We start from the raw sequence: 24,060 nt of genomic DNA on the forward strand, positions 1-24,060 counted from the left end.
TTGCCAACACGTGATGTTGTTAAGTTAACAAGTCAGGAGGAGAACCAAGGTGTGGAAGTGGAAGACTAGGAGGTGGAAGATGAAGTCACTGACCTGGAAAGGTGACATGCAGAGCAAGGACAGCATTGCAGAGGGGGAGGGGTCCCCAGCACCACAAAAGTCAGGAAGAGGCAATGGGGTGGCCAGAGACACAAGGTGGGCAAGTGTTCCCGGAGCATCAACAAGTTGCCAAGCCAAGGGTTAGGTGTTCCCAAGTCTGGTGCTTTTTTTAAAAACAGTCCAGTTAACGCCCAAAAAAGCCATTTGCGACATCTCCCATGCCAGCACCGGCAGGGGCAGCACAACTACCAGCCTGACCAACACCAGCATGCTCAGGCACATGACAGCAAAGCACTAGTATGGCTGAACACCAGTTAAAAAAACACCACTGCCTATTTCCCTGTTCTACTTTCACGCCAATCCCCTGTCCATGGTGTAGGCAAAGATGCCTCCCGCCCTGCACCTGTTGTTGCACACTTGTAACCACGTCAACGTAGTTGTCCCAGCGCAGCGTTCAGTTGTCCCTACCCCAGTCCTTGGAACGCAAGCGTAAATAGGCAGCCACCCACCCACAGGCCACAATACTAAATGGACACATTTCCAGACTGCCTGCCCTGGAAATGTTGCAGTTTAGGCTTCTGCAGATGGAAGCTTTCCACAACCTCATAGTGGCGACCATCTCTCGGTACTTGGTCCCCAGCTGCTACTATTTCCCTGGGATTTCATCCCCACCGTACACAAGCACATGTTGCATAACATCAACTGTGCCCTGACCAACGCTGTTACTGGGAAGGTCCACTTAATCATGGACACATGGACAATTGCTTGTGGCCAGGCATGCTACATTTCACTGACGGCACACTGGGTGAACATTGTGGAAGCCGGGACCCAGTTGGACCCTGGGACGGAACACATGCTACTGACACCGAGGATTGTGGGCTCTGGTTCAGTCAGGGTTTACTCCACTTTCTTCAGCAGTTCTTGCACCTTCTCCTTCTTTTCATCTTTTCATCCTCCATCTCCAAAATGACAACATCAGTCACCATCGAAGAGTTATGGAAAGGTCTAACAGACCAGACTGATCTGTGGCTCTCACCCCTGAACTGACAATCAGGCATAGTCATGTGTGACAATAACCGTAACCTGGTGGCAGCTCTGAAGCTTGGCAACCTCGCACACGTACTATGACTGGCCCACGTACTCAACTTAGTGGTTCAGCGGTTTCTCAAAACCTAACCAGATCTGCTTTTGCTTCTTGAGAAAGTACACCATGTGTATGCCCATTTCCGCAGCTCCAGGTGCAGCCGCCCTGGCAGTGTTTCAGCCGCATTTGAAACTTCCAGCTCACCGACCACACATTGGAACTCAACGTTACATATGTTGGCAAAGCTTTGTGAGCAGCAGAGGGCAGTAATTGAATAGCAGCTACAATATGCCCGCTGCTCACAAAGAGGAGGCTTTGCAGGTGGAGCAAGTTGAAATGGAGCAAGAAACTATGCAAGGTGATGCCACACAGCCTATCCTCATCTCATCTTCTCAACATGGATTAGGTGAGTATATGAGGAGGAATAGGAGCTGATTTGCCTGTGCTACAGATGGCACAACCCACACCACCTTCATCCCATCTGTTCAGCGTGGATCGCCTAAAGACAAGGAAGAGGACTAGGAGGAAGACCAAGAGGATAAGATGGACATTCGTCCTCTTGGTGGGGACAGGGAAATATTGACTGTTGGCAGTATGGCACACATGTCTGAGTTTATGTTCCGCTGTCTTTCCCGTGACCCTTGCGTATGCATTTTGGCCAACACTAATGTCTCGGGGTTGCCACGACAGTGTGGAGCCAGATGAGAACAGACGGAGGGCTAACTTAGCAGATAAGTCAAGGGTGGAGGCCCTTGTGTTCATAACAATACAACATAACAATTATCAATGTAAATCAAAATGAATATCCCATGGAGGTCTTGATTTGGAATGATACTCAAAATCAAAGTGGAAAATCAAAATACAGGCTGATCCAACTTTAGTGGAAATGCCTCATGACAAGGAAAAGATGCTCAGTATTGTTTTTGGCCTCCACGTGCCTGTATGACCTACCTACTGTACAACACCTGGCATGCTCCTGATGAGGTGGCCGATGGTCTCCTGAGGGCTCTCCTCCAAGACCTGGACTAAAGCATCTGCCAATTCCTGGACAGTCTGTGGTGCAAAGGGACGTTGGATGGAGCGAGACATGATGTCCCAGATGTGCTCAATCTGATTCAGGTCTGGGGAATGGGTGGGCCAGTCCATAGCTTCAATGCCTTCATCTTGCAGGAACTGCTGACACACTCCAGCCACATGAGGTCTGGAATTTTCCTGCATTAGGAGGAACCCAGGGCCAACCACACCAGCATATGGTCTCACAAGGGGTCTGAGGATCTCATCTCAGTACCTAATGGCAGTAAGGCTACCTCTGGCAAGCACATGGAGGGCTATGCGGTCCTCCAAAGAAATGCCACCCCACACCATTACTGACCCACTGCCAAACCGGTCATGCTGAAGGATACAGGCAGCAGATCACTCTCCACGGCATCTCCAGACTCTGTCACGTCTGTCACATGTGCTCAGTGTGAACCTGCTTTCATCTGTGAAGAGCACAGGGTGCCAGTGGTGAATTTGCCAATCCTGGTGTTCTGTGGCAAATTCCAAGCGTCCTGCACGGTGTTGGGCTGTGAGCACAGCCCCCCATCTGTGCACGTCGGGCACTCAGACCATCCTCATGGAGTCATTTTCTATCCGTTTGTGCATACACATGCACATTTGTGGCCTGCTGGATGTCATTTTGCAGGGCTCTGGCAGTGCTCCTCCTGTTCCTCTTGCACAAAGGCAGAGGTAGCGGTCCTGCTACTGGGTTGTTGCCCTCCTACGGCCCCCTCCACATCTCCTGGTGTACTGTCCTGTCTCCTGGTAGTGCCTCCAGCCTCTAGACACTATGCTGACAGACACAGCAAACATTCATGCCACAGCTCGCATTGATGTGTCATCCTGGATGAGCTGCACTACCTGAGCCACTTGTGTGAGTTGTAGAGTCCGTCTCATGCTACCACGAGTGTGAAAGCACAACCAACATTCAAATGTGACCAAAACGTCAGCCAGAAAGCATTGATACTGAGATGTTGTCTGTGGTCCTCACCTGCAGAACCACTCCTTTATTGAGGGTGTCTTGATAATTGCCAATAATTTCCATTTGTTGTCTATTCCATTTGCACAACAGCATGTGAAATTGATTGTCAATCAGTGTTGCTTCCTAAGTGGACAGTTTGACTTCACAGAAGTTTGATTTACTTGTAGTTATATTCTGTTGTTTAAGTGTTCCCTTTATTTTTTGAGCAGTGTATATATCTATATAAAGATATACGTTTTGGGACACTTCCCTTCTACACCCCACATAGTCCTCCATCCAATATAATGAGCCCCACAATACCTTTCATACAATATAAAGTGCCCCACATAGTCCTCCATACAGAGTAATGGGCCCCACATCGTCATTCGTACAGAATAACAGGCTCCACATGGTCATCTATATAGAATAACAGGCCCTACATAGTGCTCCATACAGAATAACAGTCCCCACATAGTTCTCCATACAGTATAATGGGCCCCACAGTCCTCCATACAGTGTATTGCAAACCATAGTCCTCCACACAGTATAAGGCACCCCACAGCTCTCCATACAGTATAATGCACCCCATTATTCAACATGCCTCTACAGTTGAAAGATGTCATGGGGCCACATTTAATCACCCTGATGGCAAGATTTGACCTGGGGGACAGAGTTTGACGTGTGTGTCATAATGTCACAGAAAAATGTCACAGATTCACAGAAAAATGTGCAGTGAGAAAAGGGTGTTGTCCTTCACAGTAACAAGATTTATTAGTGTGGAATCTTTATCTTTGGGGTTATCTAACAGGCAGGATTTATGAAACTAAACTCCATACCACTTATCAACTGACTCCATAAGTTGAATTTTTAAAAATATTTATAAATTTAAAATATGGAAAGTCTAGTGTTATAGAAGGTGAACATAATGAGGTGGAAGCAACTGTGCAAACTGCTGACGAAAACCACTTCCAGCGTCTAGTGAAATAGGTCATTCCTCCATTATCTATTACTGTGTACAAACCACACAAGGGAAGCAGAGATTTAATGTTGACGTCCCACCATGTAACTTACCTACTTTACTTTAGCTCAGTAACACTTTTCCTTTTGATTTTAGGTGTCTGGTGGAGAAGGGAGATGTGGCGTTTGTGCCGCACACGGCTATATTTGAAAACACAGATGGTAAGAGAACAAGTATCTGACCCAAACATGGTAACCAACGGTATCAGTACAGTTTCCTGTATATACTACATCAGATTGTTGGAAAATCTATCTCCTTCAAAAAACCGTCAAATTAAAGCTATCATGTCAAAAATACAATATAAGTTTTCAATTACGGGGTTAATTTGCAGATTAATAGCGTTCTAAAACTGCTCGTCCGCAGCAATGAAAGCCCAGCTATCGGATGGAAATGAACTTTATTCCTCCCAGCAGTCGCTTACTTTCATATAGGCGTGGCCGAAGCAGTTTCAGTATCCGATCAGTACACAGTGAGTGGCGGCTGTAACCACATCCCGACACTGACTAACGTCTGGATTAGCAGTGCATCAGTACAAAGCTGCCTGTGAATCAGCGCCAGGGGTGAGATTACTGTCACGATCAGCTGCAGCCGCTGGTGCGGCCCAGCCCATTGACGCCCCCAAGCCTCAGAAGGCGTGGGGCGCGCATCCCCGGGGGACCCAGGCCTACCCGAACTAGGGGAGGGCAGAGACCGGTGTTCTGTGGCAGCTGAGCATGTGGACAAGGAAAGAGACACGTAGGACTTGATTACACCGCACAACTTCAGGTATAGAGAAAGTAAAGTTTACTAAAGTAAAGTCACACAGTACATAAATCAAACATGACTATGCCAGGCTCCCGATTCCACGCCTCCCAGAAGGGTACCACCCAGTGGACCTCAAGGCACCAACGGATCACCGAGGCACACATAGGCGGGACATCAGGACACAGGCAAGACATCAGGACACAGACAGGACGTCGGAACATCAGGGTACATGAGGTCATCAGGACATCAGGGTACACGAGGTCATCAGGAAGCAGGCAGGACATCAGGGTACAGACAGGACATCTGGACATCTGGACACAGGGTCACCAGCAGACATCAGATAGGAGTTGTTCGGTTCTGGACATCCAACACAACCTACAGGCACCATCACAATCATCAGGCTCCAAGCTCCAGGCAGCGGTCATCAGGTTCCAGACTGCGGTCGTCAGGCTCCGGGCATCGGACCTAGGAAGGAACTCAAGTGGGATGGTGCTAGAACCGCAGGATGGCTGGACCTGCCAGGAGCTAGCACCGCATGGTAGCCAGAGCACAGAGTAGTAGATGCTCAGCAGAAACACCGGTTACAAGAGACTCAAAGTCAATGGGTGCAAGGCTCCAGATGCAGAGGGATTCCAGGAACATAATCACAGCAGACACAGTTCAGACAGGTTCAGGTACAGGACAGGTACAGGATCAAGGATTCAGGCCTGGATATACCACCTCCAGGACAAGCACCAGAACAGAACAAAACAGAAATCAAGGCAAGGACTTTGGTACCAAAACATAGACAGGAGAGGTGCAGGAACACAAACACACATAGCAAAGTTCAGGAGCTTTGTGAGTAGCTCAGGCCCCGCCCATAGGGCAGGGTAACTATATATAGGAGCTGCCCCTCAGTAATTGATTGGGGACAGCATTTCAAGCACACACACTAACCCTGATAAAAGCAGGGGAGGTGTGTCTGCGCATGCCCTTAGCACAAACAGAAACCATTACAGCACAATCAGTGCAGGAACTGAGGCTCAGGCACCAGGCTGTGACTGCGCGCACTGACACACGTGGAAAGTCATGCATCAGCTGCAAATGACCTCACAACCCGTGGACAGCTTCCACAGCGGCAACCAGGGACCGCACATGCGGATGGTCAAACAATAGAAAAGACCTAACCACCATGTACGACTGCGCAGCAGAGCAGGGAACTGAGAAGGCTCCATACAGGTAACAGCCAACAGTATCCAAGCTCAAATTAGGGGGAAAGGAGCAAAGGGTTAAAGCAAAGACATGCCTTGTCATGCCAAAAACCAAATACAGCCAGAACGGCTTGACAATTACAACCTCAGCTCACTATATACTGAGCGATGACTGAAGCCACAATGGCCACGCCTCTATGACGGTCAAGTGATATTTTGTTGGATAGCACTCAGCCCAATGTTATACTATGGGGCAGTGCCAGCCAGAACTTTTTTCTCATGCCACAGTATGCTGAGAGTGCATCCGATAGTCTGATGACACGCACCCATACAAATTTATGGGTGCATGGAAATCATCGGACTGCACTCAGATGACATCTAAGTGCATTACAATTTCCACAGACTCATAGAATGGAGAAGATGGAGTAATTCTGTTCTGTGAATCTTTCATGAGAGACAATCGGATCACATTGGATCAAACTCTAGCAGAGTGTTATTAGCATAGTCGTCTCGATTCTCTTGCAAAGGAAAATATACAGCAGTGTGAATACAGCCAAGGCCAGAGGCTGCAGAGGGGAATAAAGTTCATTTCCTTCCAGTTGCCGGGCTTTCGGTATGGCAGCCAGGCAGTTTTAGAACATTATTAACCTGTAAATTAACCCCATATCTGCAGGTTAATAGCGTTTTTTGATATGACAGGTTCCCTTTTTGCCAACATTTGGAAGCTTATTCCAAAATGTGCAAATAACTCGCCCTATAGGAGCAGTAATAATAATAGGCAGATACCAAATAGTAATTGAAGGGTCTGCATATTATATCTGTATATTTCCCTTTAAGCATTACACAATTAAAATGTTTGCAGCTGTCTTATTCACTTTGTTTTTTCAATTTCTCATCATGTTTTAAGATTTCTGATTGCTGGCAATGAACGAAACATTCTTCATTACATTTAGAATTAAAACCTCCATCCTATGTAGCTAAATGGCATGAAATAAATATTCAATTCACTGACAGCAAGCAGACATTTTGTATATGATGACAAGCAGAAACACAAAGGTCATTAGCAGGTTCCTTTGTGAATGATTTATTTAATAGGTAAAGGATCACTTTGGATACAATGGGTACATTTCCAAATGCCCATGCTCTCTTTACAGCAAGGTCACATGCCCCATAGCAGATTTTGCCCAGAGCCCCATTAAGGCTGCCGTCACACTAGCAGTATTTGGTCAGTATTTTACATCAGTATTTATAAGCCAAAACGAGGAGTGGGTGATAAATACAGAAGTGGTGCACATGTTTCTATTACACTTTTTTCCTCTAATTGTTCCACTCCTGGTTTCGGCTTACAAATACTGATGTAAAATACTGACCAAATACTTCTAGTGTGACGGCAGCCTAAGGCTACTTTCACACCAGCGTCGGGCTCGGTCCGTCGCAGTGCGTCGGGCCGAGGTCCCCGACGCTAGCGTTGCCCCGCCGCACATCCGTGCAGCGGATGCATTTTTCCAGCGCATCCGCTGCCCCATTGTGAGGTGAGGGGAGGTGGGGGCAGAGTTCCGGCCGCGCATGCGCGGTCGGAAAAAGCGGACCGTCGGGAGCAAAAAACGTTGCATGTAACGTTTTTTGCTCCCGACGGTCCGCCACTGCACGACGCATCCGTCGCACGACGGGTGCGACGTGTGGCAATCCGTCACAATGCGTCGCTTAATGTTAATCAATGGTGAAAAAACGCATCCTGCAAAAGTGTTTTTTCGGCAAAACGATGCATTGTGACGGAATGCAGTTAACGCTAGTGTGAAAGTAGCCTAACACTGCACCTTTATGTCCACTTGTGTGTCTGTGTGTAATGTGCATGTCCATTGTGTAATCCACGTATCATTTTAATAATGAGTCACATCGCCCCAAAACAGAGCAGACGTCTGCCCCATAAGAAACAACAGCAGTAAAAAGCCTCCAGACTCCTAAAGTTGTAAGTGATGGCTACAGTGCATAGGTAATTCACAAAGGAGAACAATGATAGAAAACGGTTTTGTTACATGGCTTTGTATTATATTCAACAAATATATACCTGAGTCTTAGTAATACGAGTGATTCTCACTGATTATTACTGGATAATGTTTACAAATTATGTTATTTGTCCTTAAGGTAAAAATCCGGCACTTTGGGCAAAGGATGTAAAATCTACGGATTTTGAGTTGTTATGTCCTGATGGATCTCGTGCTCCTGTGAGTGACTACAAAAAATGTAAACTTTCAGGCATCGCCAGTCAAGTTACCGTCACCAGACCAGAGAGTCTCAGAGATGTTATAAGAATTACACAAAATCAACAAGTAAGTGACTTACATGAAGTTAATGTCTGCTGAGCCAAGATAAACATAAACACTCTATAGCGGGGCAAAGTTGCATTTTGCATTTTGCTCCCTCATGACATATATATTATATACACACATATACAGCTCTGGCAAAAATTGAGAGACCACTGCAAAATGTTCAGTCTCTCTGATTTTTCTCTTTCTATATTTTTGAGTAAAATGTAAATTGTTCTTTTATTCTATAAACTTCTGACAACATGTCTCCGAATTTCGAAGCAATAAATTTTGTATTTTTTTCCTCACTAAGAAAAATGGTCAAAATTAAAACAAAACCGCGTGCTTTCAGACCTCAAATAATGCAAAGAAAACAAGTTCATAATCATTTAGAAACAACAATACTAATGTTTTAACTCAGGAAGAGTTCAGAAATCAATATTTTGTGGAATAACCATGATTTTTAATCACAGCTTTCATGCGTCTTGGCATGCTTTCCACCAGTCTTTCACACTGCTTCTGGCACAAACAATTGAGCAGTTCTTCTTTGTTTGATGGCTTGTGACTATCCATCATCCTCTTGATTACATTGCAGAGGTTTTCAATGGGGTTCAGGTCTGGAGGTTTGGCTGCCCATGACAGGGTTTTGAAGTGGTGGTCTCTTAATTTTTGCCAGAGCTGTATGTATGTTATATATATATATATATATATATATATATATATATATATATATATATATATATATATATATATATATGTGTGTATATATACATATACAGTATATATATATGTATATATATATATATATATATATATATATATATATATATATACATATATACTGTATATCAACATAAACAGAAATGAACACTTGAAATGGATCACTCTGTTTGTAATTACTCTATATAATATGAGTTTCAGTTTTGTATTGAAGAACTGGAATAAATTAACTTTTTGATGATATTCTAATTATGTAAGAAGCACCTGTATTATACGAGTCGTTAACAAGTCCATTTGAGGTGAGCACATTTTCCTGTTATGCTAATCCTGCAAACTTTTTTTCAGCAGGGAAATATTATACGCCATTTATACAGCACCAGTATTCCATGAAATGCATACATCCAGACTTGATTGGTTAGCATTAAACAAAAACCCAGTCTCAGTAATTAGTGAGCAAAAGTACAAATCATACACTTTGCCACAATAAAAACCACTCCACTGTTTATGTTATATTTAAATACAAAATTTTTATTGGTACAAATACATGAAGGACAACATAACATAAAAAGTGCAATTAAGGACACACAGTAGTGATGCTCCAAAATACATATATAAATGATCACTACTTATTAAGGATACATAGTTGATTATAGTGGTAAGAAGTACCATATATATTTCTCAAATGCATGTGAACGAGTTCCTCTCGTCACAGTTAATTGTATGTCCACCATCAATGAAAAAATGTCTCAGGTGTATGAGGATCGCAATAATATACATGAGCCTAATCACTTGGTTACATCTTTAAAGAGAATGAATATATATATTCAAAACCATGCTGTCATAACATTATATGTATAAATAAATTTGAGTCATCTTATCAACCCACCCAGACCCTTTAACGACCCCAACGCACATTTTGCCAGCTAATACATCATGCTTTCTCAAGAGGAGATTGGTTGGTTAGCAATAGCATTGCTAATAAGTCCATTTGAGGTGGGCTATTTTCCTGCAATAGTAATACTGCAAAGTTTTCAGAACAAGAATATATATTACGTAATTTAAAATGGGCAAGACACGTGGTAACGGACAGGGAAGTGGGCGTGATGCTGATGGTCATGGGCAAGGTAAAACTGTGCCTGCTGTGAAAGCACAACAAACATACACATCATGTCGACCTCGCTTCCTGTCCCACTTGTTCTGCGTACACGCCAATCCCCTGTCCATGATGCAGGCATGCAACCATGATCCTGTGGTTGTACACTTGCAACCACCATCAGCAACCACGCCCTTGTCCCAGTGCAGCGTTCAGTTGTCCCTACCTCAGTCCATGGAGCACAAGCATAAATATGCAGCCACCTGTTGTGAATTCCGTTCTCGGGCTCCCTCCTGTGGTCATGAGCGGTACTGTGTGAGTTTGTTCTGGGGCTCCCTCTGGTGGCCTTTAGCGATATGGCTGGGCTCAGCTGCTTCATTTCCTGCTATGCTGGGCCTATTTAATTCACCTGGCCCTTCATTTGTTGCCTGCTGTCGGTGTATTCAGTCCTGTTTCTGAGAGCTCCTGAATATTCCTTGTGACCAGTCTCCTGCTGGAGAAGTTAAGTTTGTTTGTTCATTTTGCTCATTATTTCCTTGAAAATGTTTCTCTGTATATGATGAGTTCAGTCCAGCTTGCTTATATGTGATTTTTCGCTTGCTGGTTAGTTCTGGGGTGCAGAGTGCGCCCCTCACATCGTGAGTCGGTGTGGGGGTTCTTGTATTCTCTGCGTGGTTTATTTTTGATAGTTTTTGTACTGACCGCACAGACTCCTATCTATTTTCAGTCTATCTAGTGTTAGCGGGCCTCATTTGCTAAACCTGTTTCATTTCTACGTTTGTCTTTTCCCCTTAACTCACCGTTATTATTTGTGGGGGGCTGACTAAAACTTTTGGGGTTATTTCTCTGAGGCAAGTGAGGTCTTTGCTTTCTCTCTAGGGGTAGTCAGTTTCTCAGGCTGTGAACGAGGCGTCTAGGATTTTAGGAACGCTCCACGGCTGCCTTTAGTGTGTGTGGATAGGTTCAGGATTGCGGTCGGTATAGCTTCCACCTCCCCAGAACTTGTCCTATATTCTGGCCATATGTGTCAGGTCAGTTTTGAGATCCTACCACCGGATCATAACAGTACAGCAGGCCATAAAGTGTTAATGCAGCAGAAGAGGGAGAAGAGAAATCCTGAAGTCATTTTTTTTTTTTCCTCTGCACTGTGTTTAGCCTCTCCCCTCCCCTTAATCTTTGGGTGGTTCTGAATTCAGTTGCAGATATGGACATTCAGAGTCTGTCTTCTAGTGTGGATCATCTCACTGCAAGGGTGCAGGGCATTCAGGATTATGTAGTCCGCAGTCCTATGTCAGTGCCTAAAATACCAATTCCTGAACTGTTCTCCGGAGATAGATCTAGGTTTTTGAACTTTAAGAATAATTGTAAGTTATTCCTTTCTCTGAGACCTCGCTCCTCAGGTGACTCTGTTCAGCAAGTTAAAATTATTATTTCTCTGTTACGTGGTGGCCCCCAAGATTGGGCATTCTCTCTGGCGCCAGGAGATCCTGCATTGCTAAATGTGGATGCGTTTTTTCTGGCACTTGGAGTGCTTTATGAGGAACCAAATCTGATAGACCAAGCAGAGAAGGTTTTGCTGGCTCTCTCTCAGGGTCAAGATGAAGCAGAGGTTTACTGTCAGAAGTTTAGGAAGTGGTCTGTGCTCACTCAATGGAATGAGTGCGCCCTTGCGGCGATTTTCAGAAAGGGTCTTTCTGAAGCCCTTAAAGATGTTATGGTGGGGTTCCCCACGCCTGCGGGTCTGAATGAGTCAATGTCTTTGGCCATTCAGATTGATCGGCGTTTGCGGGAACGCAAACCTGTGCACCATCTGGCGGTATTTTCTGAGCAGAAACCTGAGCCTATGCAATGCGACAGGACTCTGACCAGAGTTGAACGGCAAAACCACAGACGTCAGAATGGGTTGTGCTTTTACTGTGGTGATTCTGCTCATGTTATCTCAGAGTGTTCTAAGCGCACAAAAAGGTTCGCCAAGTCTGTCACCATTGGTACTGTACAACCTAAATTCATTTTGTCTGTTACTTTGATTTGCTCTCTGTCATCCTACTCAGTTATGGCTTTTGTGGATTCAGGTGCCGCCATGAATTTGATGGATTTGTCATTTGCCAGGCGCTGTGGTTTTATCTTGGAGCCTTTACAATTCCCTATTCCACTAAAGGGAATTGATGCTACGCCATTGGCCAAGAATAAACCTCAGTATTGGACTCAAGTGACCATGTGCATGGCTCCTGCACATCAGGAGGTGATTCGCTTTCTTGTGCTACATAATTTGCACGATGTTGTCGTATTGGGTCTGCCATGGCTACAGGCTCATAATCCAGTCCTGGATTGGAAAGAAATGTCTGTGTCAAGTTGGGGTTGCCAGGGAATTCATGGCGATGCCCCTTTGGTGTCAATTGCTTCTTCTACTCCTTCTGAAGTCTCTGAATTTTTGTCGGACTACCAGGATGTATTTGATGAGCCCAAATCCAGTGCCCTACCTCCTCATAGGGATTGTGATTGTGCTATAAATCTGATTTCTGGTAGTAAGTTCCCTAAGGAACGACTTTTTAATTTATCTGTACCAGAACATGCCGCTATGCGGAGTTATATAAAGGAGTCCTTGGAGAAGGGGCATATTCGCCCGTCCTCATCCCCTTTGGGTGCGGGGTTCTTTTTTGTGGCCAAGAAGGATGGTTCTCTGAGACCCTGTATAGATTATCGCCTTCTAAATAACATCACGGTCAAATTTCAGTACCCCTTGCCACTGTTGTCCGATCTGTTTGCCCGGATTAGGGGGGCCAGTTGGTTCACCAAGATAGATCTTCGAGGAGCGTATAATCTTGTGCGCATAAAGCAGGGCGATGAATGGAAAATAGCATTTAATACGCCCGAAGGCCATTTTGAGTACTTGGTGATGCCTTTTGGGCTTTCTAGTGCCCCTCTGTGTTTCAGTCCTTCATGCACGACATCTTCCGAGAGTATCTGGATAGATTTATGATTGTGTACCTGGATGATATTTTGGTCTTTTCTGATGATTGGGAGTCTCATGTGAAGCAGGTCAGGATGGTATTTCAGGTCCTGCGTGCCAATGCCTTGTTTGTGAAGGGCTCTAAATGTCTCTTCGGAGTCCAGAAAATTTCCTTTTTGGGCTTTATTTTTTCTCCTTCTACTATTGAGATGGATCCAGTCAAGGTCCAGGCTATTCATGACTGGACTCAACCTACATCTGTGAAGAGTCTCCAGAAGTTCTTGGGTTTTGCTAATTTTTACCGTCGCTTCATCAATAATTTTTCTGGCGTGGTTAAGCCTTTGACGGATTTGACCAAGAAGGGTTCTGATGTGACGAATTGGTCTCCTGCGGCCGTGGAGGCCTTTCAGGAGCTGAAACGTCGGTTTTCTTCGGCTCCTGTCTTGTGCCAGCCCGATGTCTCTCTTCCCTTTCAGGTCGAGGTTGATGCTTCTGAGATTGGAGCAGGGGCTGTCTTGTCGCAAAGAAGCTCTGATGGCTCTGTGATGAGACCATGTGCTTTCTTTTCAAGAAAGTTTTCGCCTGCCGAGCGGAATTATGATGTCGGTAATCGTGAGTTGTTGGCAATGAAGTGGGCATTTGAGGAGTGGCGACATTGGCTTGAGGGAGCCAAGCATCGTGTGGTGGTCTTGACTGATCACAAGAATTTGACTTATCTCGAGTCTGCCAAATGGTTGAATCTGAGACAGGCTCGATGGTCGCTGTTTTTCTCTCGTTTCGATTTCGTGGTTTCATATCTTCCGGGTTCGAAAAACGTGAAGGCTGATGCCCTTTCTAGGAGTTTTGTACCTGACTCCCCGGAAGTTTCTGAACCTACTGGTGTCCTCAAAGAAGGGGTGATTTTGTCTGCCATCTCTCCTGATCTGCGACGGGTGTTGCAGGAGTTTCAGGCCAATAGACCTGACCGTTGTCCACCGGAGAGACTGTTTGTCCCGGACAGATGGACCAGTAAAGTTATTTCCGAGGTTCCTTCTTCAGTGTTGGCGGGTCATCCTGGGATTTTTGGTACCAGGGATTTGGTGGTGAGGTCCTTTTGGTGGCCTTCCTTGTCGCGGTATGTGCGTTCCTTTGTGCAGTCCTGTGGGATTTGTGCTCGGGCTAAGCCTTGCTGTTCTCGTGCCAGTGGATTGCTTTTGCCTTTGCCTGTCCCGAAGAGGCCTTGGACGCATATTTCCATGGATTTTATTTCAGATCTTCCTGTCTCTCAGAGGATGTCTGTCATCTGGGTGGTTTGTGATCGTTTTTCTAAAATGGTCCATTTGGTACCCTTGCCTAAGCTGCCTTCCTCCTCCGATTTGGTGCCGCTATTTTTTCAGAATGTGGTTCGTTTACATGGTATTCCGGAGAACATTGTGTCTGACAGAGGATCCCAGTTTGTGTCCAGATTTTGGCGGTCCTTTTGTGCTAAGATGGGCATTGAATTGTCTTTTTCATCGGCCTTCCATCCTCAGATGAATGGCCAAACCGAACGAACTAATCAGACCTTGGAAACTTATTTGAGATGTTTTGTTTCTGCTGATCAGGATGATTGGGTGACTTTTCTGCCATTGGCTGAGTTCGCCCTCAATAATCGGGCTAGTTCTGCTACTTTGGTTTCACCGTTCTTTTGCAATTCTGGTTTTTATCCTCGTTTTTCCTCGGGTCAGGTTGAGCCCTCTGACTGTCCTGGGGTGGATTCTGTGGTGGATAGGTTGCAGCAGATTTGGAACCATGTGGTGGACAATTTGACGTTGTCCCAGGAGAAGGCTCAGCGCTTTGCTAACCGCCGTCGCTGTGTGGGTCCCCGACTTCGTGTGGGGGATTTGGTATGGTTGTCTTCTCGTTATGTCCCGATGAAGGTTTCCTCTCCTAAGTTCAAGCCTCGTTTCATCGGTCCTTATAAGATTTTGGAAATCCTCAACCCTGTGTCATTTCGTTTGGACCTCCCAACATCGTTTGCCATTCATAATGTGTTCCATAGGTCATTGTTGCGGAGATACGTGGGGCCTGTGGTCCCTTCTGTTGATCCTCCTGCTCCGGTCTTGGTCGAGGGGGAGTTGGAGTATGTGGTGGAGAAGATCTTGGATTCTCGTATTTCGAGACGGAAGCTTCAGTACTTAGTTAAATGGAAGGGCTATGGTCAGGAGGATAATTCCTGGGTTGTCGCCTCCGATGTCCATGCAACCGATTTGGTTTGTGCCTTTCATTTGGCTCGTCCTGATCGGCCTGGGAGCTCTGGTGAGGGTTCGGTGACCCCTTCTCAAGGGGGGGGTACTGTTGTGAATTCCGTTCTCGGGCTCCCTCCTGTGGTCATGAGCGGTACTGTGTGAGTTTGTTCTGGGGCTCCCTCTGGTGGCCTTTAGCGATATGGCTGGGCTCAGCTGCTTCATTTCTTGCTATGCTGGGCCTATTTAATTCACCTGGCCCTTCATTTGTTGCCTGCTGTCGGTGTATTCAGTCCTGTTTCTGAGAGCTCCTGAATATTCCTTGTGACCAGTCTCCTGCTGGAGAAGTTAAGTTTGTTTGTTCATTTTGCTCATTATTTCCTTGAAAATGTTTCTCTGTATATGATGAGTTCAGTCCAGCTTGCTTATATGTGATTTTTCGCTTGCTGGTTAGTTCTGGGGTGCAGAGTGCGCCCCTCACATCGTGAGTCGGTGTGGGGGTTCTTGTATTCTCTGCGTGGTTTATTTTTGATAGTTTTTGTACTGACCGCACAGACTCCTATCTATTTTCAGTCTATCTAGTGTTAGCGGGCCTCATTTGCTAAACCTGTTTCATTTCTACGTTTGTCTTTTCCCCTTAACTCACTGTTATTATTTGTGGGGGGCTGACTAAAACTTTGGGGTTATTTCTCTGAGGCAAGTGAGGTCTTTGCTTTCTCTCTAGGGGTAGTCAGTTTCTCAGGCTGTGAACGAGGCGTCTAGGACTTTAGGAACGCTCCACGGCTGCCTTTAGTGTGTGTGGATAGGTTCAGGATTGCGGTCGGTATAGCTTCCACCTCCCCAGAACTTGTCCTATATTCTGGTCATATGTGTCAGGTCAGTTTTGAGATCCTACCACCGGATCATAGGCCACTTTACTAAATGGCCACATTTTCAGACTGCTTGCCCTGGAAATGTTGCTGTTTAGACTGGTGAAGACAGAAGCTTTCCACAACAACATGGCTGCAGCCATCCCTCGACACTCGGTCCCCAGCAGCCAATATTTCTCCCAGTGTGCTGTCCTTGCCTTACACAAGCATGTGTCCCACAACGTTAGCCATGCCCTGACCAATGCTGTTACTGAGAAGGTCCACTTAACCACGGACACGTGGACAGGTGCTTGTGGCCAGGGATGCTACATTTCCCTGGCGGCACACTCGGTGAACATTGTAGAAGCCGGGATCCAGTTGGACCCTGTGACAGAACACGTGCTACCAACACCAAGAATTGCGGGCTCTGGTTCTATCAGGGTGAACCTCACTTTCTACAGCAGTTCATGCAACACCTCCTCACACTCCATCTCCAAAACTTCAATATCAGTCGCAAGCTGAAAGCACTGCAGAACTGCATCGACCAAGAGGCAAAGGGCTCTGCTAATCTGCTTAGATGACAACCTGCTCGCCACTGCAGAGTTGTTGAAAGGTCTAACAGACCAGGCTGATCTATGGCGTTTGCCCCCGAACCTACAAACAGGCATGGTCGTGTGTGAAAATGGTTATCTGATGTCAGCTCTGAAGGTTAGCAACCTTGATCCGAGTGTCATTTGCATAATCGGCCTGATTCTCTTGTATTAGAGAATCTATGACCATCTGCACCTGCCCTAATACTACCTCTTGTCATGTGGCAGAAGAGCCTTCGAATTCCCTCCATCACCTTGGCCTGGATATCACTGTACTATCTATAGTTATACACCCGGAACTTTTTTGTAAGGTAATGTCAAAATGTTTTGTTTCAGGTTGCTGCATTTATGAATAAAAAAATATAGATTGTGCATTAGTAGTAGGGTTGAGCATAATGGATCGAAGGACTGTGATTCAGTGTCAATCCGCCATTAGAATGCAGCATGACACATACATTACTTCACAGGGGCCTTCATTAGGAGGTTAACAGTGCTCTAATATAGCAGGCACAGACTATCGACATAAGGATATCAAAAATTAACCACATCAAAATCCAAATAAAAAACTTCCAAGTGAGTACAGTGGGGATAAAAAGTAATTAGTCAGCCACCAATTGTGCATGTTCTCCCACTTAAAAAGATGAGAGAAGCCTGTAATTGACATCATACTGTAGGTACAGTATACCACAACTATGACAGTCAAAAAGAGGAAACAAATCAAGAAAATCACCTTGTCTGATTTGGCAAGATTTATTTTGCAAATTATGGTGGAAAATAAGTATTTGGTCACCTAAAAACATGCAAGACTTTTGGCTTTCACAGACCTGTAACTTCTTCTTTAAGAGGCTCCTCTGTCCTCCAAACATTACCTGTAATAATGGCACCTGTTTGAACTTGTTATCAGTATAACAGACACCTGTCTGCAACCTCAAACTGTCACACCCCAAACTCCACTATGGTGAAGACCAAAGAGCTGTCGAAGGACACCAGAAACAAAATTGTAGCCCTGCACCAGGCTGGGAAGACTGAATCTGCAATAGGCAAGCAGCTGGTGTGATGAAATCAACTGTGGGAGCAATAATAAGAAAATGGAAGACATACAAGACCACTGATAATCTCTCCCGATCTGGGGCTCCACGCAAGATCTCACCCCGTGGGGTCAAAATGATCACAAGAACGGTGAACAAAAATCCCAAAACAATATGGGGGACCTAGTGAATAACCTGCATAGAGCTGAGACCACCATAACAAAGGCTACCATCAGTAACACCCTACACCGCCAGGGACTCAGATCCTGCAGTGCCAGACGTGTCCCCCTGCTTAAGTCAGTACATGTCCGGGCCTGTCTGAAGTTTGCTAGAAAGCATTTGGATTATCCAGAAGAATATAGGGAGAATGTCTTATGGTCTGATGAAACCAAAGTAGAACTGTTTGGTAGAAACAAAACTCATCATGTTTGGAGGAGACAGAATGCTGAGTTGCATCCAAAGAACACCATACCTACTGTGAAGCATGGGAGTGGCAACATCATGCTTTGAGGCTGTTTCTCTGCAAAGGGACCTGGACGACTGATCCGTGTACATGAAAGAATGAATGGGGCCATGTATCATGAGATTTTGAGTGCAAACCTTCTTCCATCAGCAAGGGCATTGAAGATGAAACGTGGATGGGTCTTTCAGCATGATAATGATCCCAAGCACACAACCAGGGCAATGAAGGAGTGGCTTCGTGAGAAGCATATGAATGTCCTGGAGTGGCCTAGCCTTGCTCCAGTTCTCAACCCCATAGAAAACCTTTGGAGGGAATTGAAAGTCCGTGTTGCCCAGCGATAGGCCCAAAACATCACAGCTCTAGTGGAGATCTGCATGGAGGAATGGGCCAACATACCACCAACAGTGTGTGCCAACCTTGTGAAGACTTACAGAAAACGTTTGACCTCTGTCATTGCCAACAAAGAATATATAACAAAATATTGAGATGAACTTTTGTTAATGACCAAATACTTATTTTCCACCATAATTTGCAAAATATATCTTGCCAAATCAGAAAAGGTGATTTTCTGGATTTGTTTTCTTATTTTGACTCTCATAGTTGTGGTCTATCTATGATGTCAAGTACAGGCCTCTCTCATCTTTTTAAGTGGGAGAACTTGCAAAATTGGTGGCTGACTAAATACCTTTTTCCCCACAGTATATCCAAGTGAAAAATCAGATCTTTCAAATATTGTGATGCATTTAGGAAAAATAGGCAAGTGTAATGATCAAAAGCGACTGAGGTTAGAACTATGATGGCTAGACTCCTGGATCAGAGCATTTTCAAAATGGCAGATACTGTGGCATATTCTTCATATGTGTATCAACTCTGCTGGCATCACGGCATGGCCTCTCATCTCTCACACTATCTTACCCACTGCTCCAGGCCATGATGTGGTTTCTGTTTCATGCCAGCTCCATGTTCTGTGTCTCTGCTCTCTGCATGCTTCATGGCTGTGTGTATAGGGGGCTTCGCCTGAACTCTCTGGTTCTTATAGGAATCAGGTGCATCTGTCTAATCTGTTCCTGACCAATTGCCAGGAGGCCTCCAGTATATAGTGCAGCTCCACCCAGTGGTCTGGGCCTGTGCAATGTGTTAGCTCAGTTAGTGTTTAGATTCTGAATTTGCCAGGCCTTGCTCTGAGTTACTCCCTCTCTGGAGGCTTTTCCCTGTCTTATTGCCTTGATCTTGTTGTCCGCCCTCCAGGAGGCAGAATATCCTGGTCCCTGTGTCTTTGTCCTTGTTTCTTGTCTTGTTCCATTTCCTTGTCTGAACTTAGTCTTATCTCGGTCTCCTTGTCTTTGGCTTCCTTCCCTGCTGTGTCTTCCCTCCTGTTCTCAGTCTGCTTACACTCCGCACTCTTGCGGCTCTGCCTGCTCTGTACCTTTGTGGCTTTACCTCTGCTCCGCACTCCTGCGGTTCAGCTCCTTTCTACTCTGCTTATCTTCTGCTGCTGCAGTTATCCCTTGCTGCAGCTCCTCTCCACATTCCTTGTGGCTCCACTCTGCTTAGCTTTTGTTGCTACACTATCTCTTGCTGCTCTACCATTCCTATCCGCAGCCTTGCGGTTCTCTTCCTGTGTGAACAGGTCCCAACCTGTTCCTTCATTCTCCTTTCCTTCTGGCTCGTTTCCGTACCTACATCTCCTGTGTGAACAGTTCCCAACCTGTTCCTTCATACCTCATTCCTTTCTGCTTGTTTCCTTTCCTGCACCTCCTGTGTGAACAGGTCCCTACCTGTTCCTCCACACTACATATCCATACCTGCACCTCCAGTGTGAACAGGTCTCTACCTGTTCCTTCATAAATCACATCAACCAGTCCTGTGTTCTCTGCCGTGCCTTCCAGTCCTGTGTTCCTGCCATCCTAGCCAGTCCTGTGTTTCCTGCCGTCCCTGCCAGCCCTGTGTTCTCTGCCAGCCCTGTGTTCTCTGCCAGCCCTGTGTTCTCTGCCAGCCCTGTGTTCTCTGCCGTGTCTCTGCCAGCCCTGTGTCTCAGCCGTGCCAGCCTACTCGTTTGAGTTTCAGCCGTGCTCTTCTGCCAGTCCTGCCTGATGCCCACACCAATCCTGATATTCCTGTCTCCCAAGTGGGATCAGCAGCCACAGCCAGACACCACCCTGGAGTAGCACCTGGCAGCTGCCTGCTGCACAAGCCTGACCTCACCATCAGGGGCTTCAGTGAAAACCTAGGCAGCTGTCATAGTCACGCCCCTTCCAGGGTAGTCTGGTTTGTGGCACAGTGGGACCACAAACCCCCCCGAGCTCACGCCCACCAGTCAGGGCGTGAGCGTGACAATATGGAGAGGTTAGTATCTCCTAAAAGTGGTCCAAGAAAGGAAAGCCATTAAAATTAGAGATGAGCAAATTTGATCGGAAAATGATAGCCAAAAATAAATTGGCACAAATATGGCACATTCGGATTCATGATCGGAAACCCAAGCAAAATTTGATAAAATCGGTAAAAATCGGTAACATTTGGTAAAAGTGCGGGAAAATATTTTCGTTGCCACAGAAATATTTTCATCACTTTAGCAAAGATAATGGTGGTGTATCATGAGAATTTGGCATGTGTTTGATGAAGGGAGAGGGTTTGCGGAGCTCAGAGACGTGGCGTTCTTGGAAGCACAGCACAGCAGTCATTTTTTTTTTCCCTAACTTTGTGTGCACATTGCGGCTAGCCAATCAGAGCACAGGAAACACCCACAATGTCCTGACACAACAGCTTGTGTCATTGGCTAATGAAATCACATGTCCCTCTCCATATAAACAGCGGACATTTTGTTTTAGCGTCATTTTGACACTGATACAACGCAGAGAAGGCTGCTCCAGACGCTGCCACTGTTACTAGCAAGATTTCATCTATGTAGTTAGGCGGTTGTATATCAGTCAGATAGTGCAGCTAGATAGTGACCAATGTGGCTGTAAAATTTATCTTCCAGAATTATTTTTTTTTGTGGCATTACTGATGTTGTCAGACAAAGCTATCAGGCACATGTCCTACAAGTGTGTTGTGCACTGCTTCTATAGTGCTGCATGCATGAGTATAGCATTCTAAATGATATTATTTCAGAAGGTAAATGTGAAAAAGCATGCTGTATCCCACATTTTAGCTAGTTAAATAGGTGGTTGTATATCAGTCAGATACTGTAGGTAGCTAGTGTCCTGTGCGGCTGTTAAATTTACCTTCCAGCACATTTTTTTCTTTCTTGGCCATACTGAGGTGCACAAACAAATCCAGCAGGGCACGTGTTGTGCACTAATTCTATTGAGATCGATGCATGAGTATAGCATTCTAATTCACATGTACCTAGTGAAAAAATATTCAACTGCCTGCTGTATCCCACCTTGTAATTTAGTGCTGTTGTGAAGTAAAACTGTCTGCAGACCTAAGGCACATAAAAAAATATATATAATTTTTCAGTTGCACAAAGTTAGACGACCCTCTGTATCACACTTTGTCATTTGTTTGGGTTAAAATTAAGCTGTAGAGGCCTGATACATAGGCCACAAACAAATTCTTCTTTAATTAACATCATACAGTAAGGGACCTGACTTGAAAAATAGTTTGTAGCTTCTAGTGTGTTATAGAGGCCTGATCCTTGGTCCAAACAAAAATCTTTTTTCTGTGACTAACATGATACAGCATGCCATGTTTCAACTTTGAATTTAATGTCACTGAAATTCAGCTGTTTGCAGAGGTGGTGCAGAGTTTAAAATCTAATTTGCGGTTGTTAATACTGTGCTCCTACCACACTATCTGAGCAATATGACTGGAAAAAGCTAGGCCGTGGTAGAAGGGGAATTAGGCTTGGTGTTCAAGGTGTATGTGGGATAGGTGGCAATGTTTGTGAAAGCACTAGTGAAGCAACATCAAATGCAAATATAACTGACAACTTATGTTACTGTACAGGCTACACCACTACCTTTCTTTGGCAGGCGCATAGTGGTACGCCTTGTTGTTGATGCCCAGAAAGAGCATGTACTTGAGTGGATGGCAAGTGCAGCTTCAAGTGGCCTCTCTGTTGTGAATTCCATCTGGGCTCCCTTTGGTGGCCTTTAGCGATACTGCGGGTCTGGAGCTGGGCTCAGCTGCCTCATTTCCTGCTTTTTAACTCCACCTGGACCTTTACTTGTTGCCTGCTGTCGTTGTATTCAGTACTGGTTCTGACCTCTCCTGGATTTTTCTGGTGACCTGTCTATTTCTGAGAAGCTAGGTCTTGCTAGTTCTTTTTGCTCATTGTTTCCTTGAATATGTTTCTCAGTATATAATGTGTTCAGTCCAGCTTGCTTATATGTGATTTTTCGCTTGCTGGTAGCTCTGGGGAGCAGAGTGCGCCCCTCGCTTCGTGAGTCAGTGTGGGGGTTCTTGTACTTTCTGCGTGGATAGTTTTTGATAGTTTTTGTACCGACCGCACAGTTCTCTGCTATCTTCTGTCTATTTAGTGTTAGCGGGCCTCATTTGCTTAAACCTGTTTTTCATTCCTACGTTTGTATTTTCCCCTTAACTCACCGTTATTATTTGTGGGGGGCTGTCTAAACTTTGGGGTTATTTCTCTGAGGCAAGTGAGGCTTTGCTTTCTCTCTAGGGGTAGATAGTTTCTCAGGCTGTGAAGAGGCGTCTAGGTTTTTAGGTAACGCTCCACGGCTGCCTTTAGTGTGTGTGGATAGGATCAGGATTGCGGTCGGTATAGTTCCCACATCCCCGGAGCTTGTCCTACTATTCAGGTTTACCTATCAGGTCAATTTTGTGATCCTACCACCGGATCATAACAGTACAGCAGGCCGATAAAGAGTTAATGCATCGCAAAAGAGGGATAAGAGAAATCCTGAGTTCAATTTTTTTTTTCCTCTGCAGTGTGTCTAGCCTCTCTCCTCCCCTTAATCTCTGGGTGGTTCAGAATTCAGCTGCAGCTATGGACCTTCAGAGTCTGTCTTCTAGTGTGGATCATCTCACTGCTAGGGTACAAGGCATTCAGGATTATGTAGTCCGCAGTCCTATGTCAGAGCCTAAGATACCTATTCCTGAGCTGTTCTCCTGGGACAGATCTAGGTTTTTGAACTTTAAAAATAATTGCAAATTATTCCTTTCTCTGAGACCTCGTTCCTCCGGTGATCCGGTTCAGCAAGTTAAAATTATTATTTCTTTGTTGCGGGGTGACCCTCAAGATTGGGCATTCTCTCTGGCGCCGGGAGATCCTGCATTGCAAAATGTGGATGCGTTTTTTCTGGCGCTTGGAGTACTTTATGAGGAACCTAATCTGGTAGACCAAGCAGAAAAGGTTTTGCTGGCTCTCTCCCAGGGTCAGGATGAAGCAGAGGTTTTCTGTCAGAAGTTTAGGAAATGGTCTGTGCTCACTCAATGGAATGAGTGTGCCCTGGCAGCGATTTTCAGAAAGGGTCTTTCTGAAGCCATTAAGGATGTTATGGTGGGGTTCCCCACGCCTGCGGGTCTGAATGAGTCAATGTCTTTGGCCATTCAGATTGATCGGCATTTACGGGAGCGCAAACCAGTGCACCATCTGGCGGTATTTTCTGAGCAGAAGCCTGAGTCTATGCAATGTGACAGGATTCTGACCAGAATTGAACGGCAAAATCACAGACGTCAGAATGGGTTGTGCTTTTACTGTGGTGATTCTGCTCATGTTATCTCAGATTGTTCTAAGTGCATAAAAAACTTCGCTAA

General features: G+C 45.3%; 1 protein-coding gene across 1 annotated transcript in view; it reads left to right on the plus strand.

The window, feature by feature from the left end:
• LOC143808515 (saxiphilin-like) overlaps positions 1-24,060 on the plus strand; it is a 164,308-nt gene that overhangs the window by 120,235 nt on the left and 20,013 nt on the right. Inside the window, exons 17-18 of the mRNA XM_077291265.1 lie at positions 4,297-4,361; positions 8,280-8,464. Of these exons, the coding sequence (XP_077147380.1) occupies positions 4,297-4,361; positions 8,280-8,464 (250 nt within the window). The remainder of the gene's footprint in view (positions 1-4,296; positions 4,362-8,279; positions 8,465-24,060) is intronic.

This window comes from Ranitomeya variabilis, chromosome 2 (assembly GCF_051348905.1).
Source record: "Ranitomeya variabilis isolate aRanVar5 chromosome 2, aRanVar5.hap1, whole genome shotgun sequence".
Taxonomy (NCBI): Eukaryota; Metazoa; Chordata; class Amphibia; order Anura; family Dendrobatidae; genus Ranitomeya; species Ranitomeya variabilis.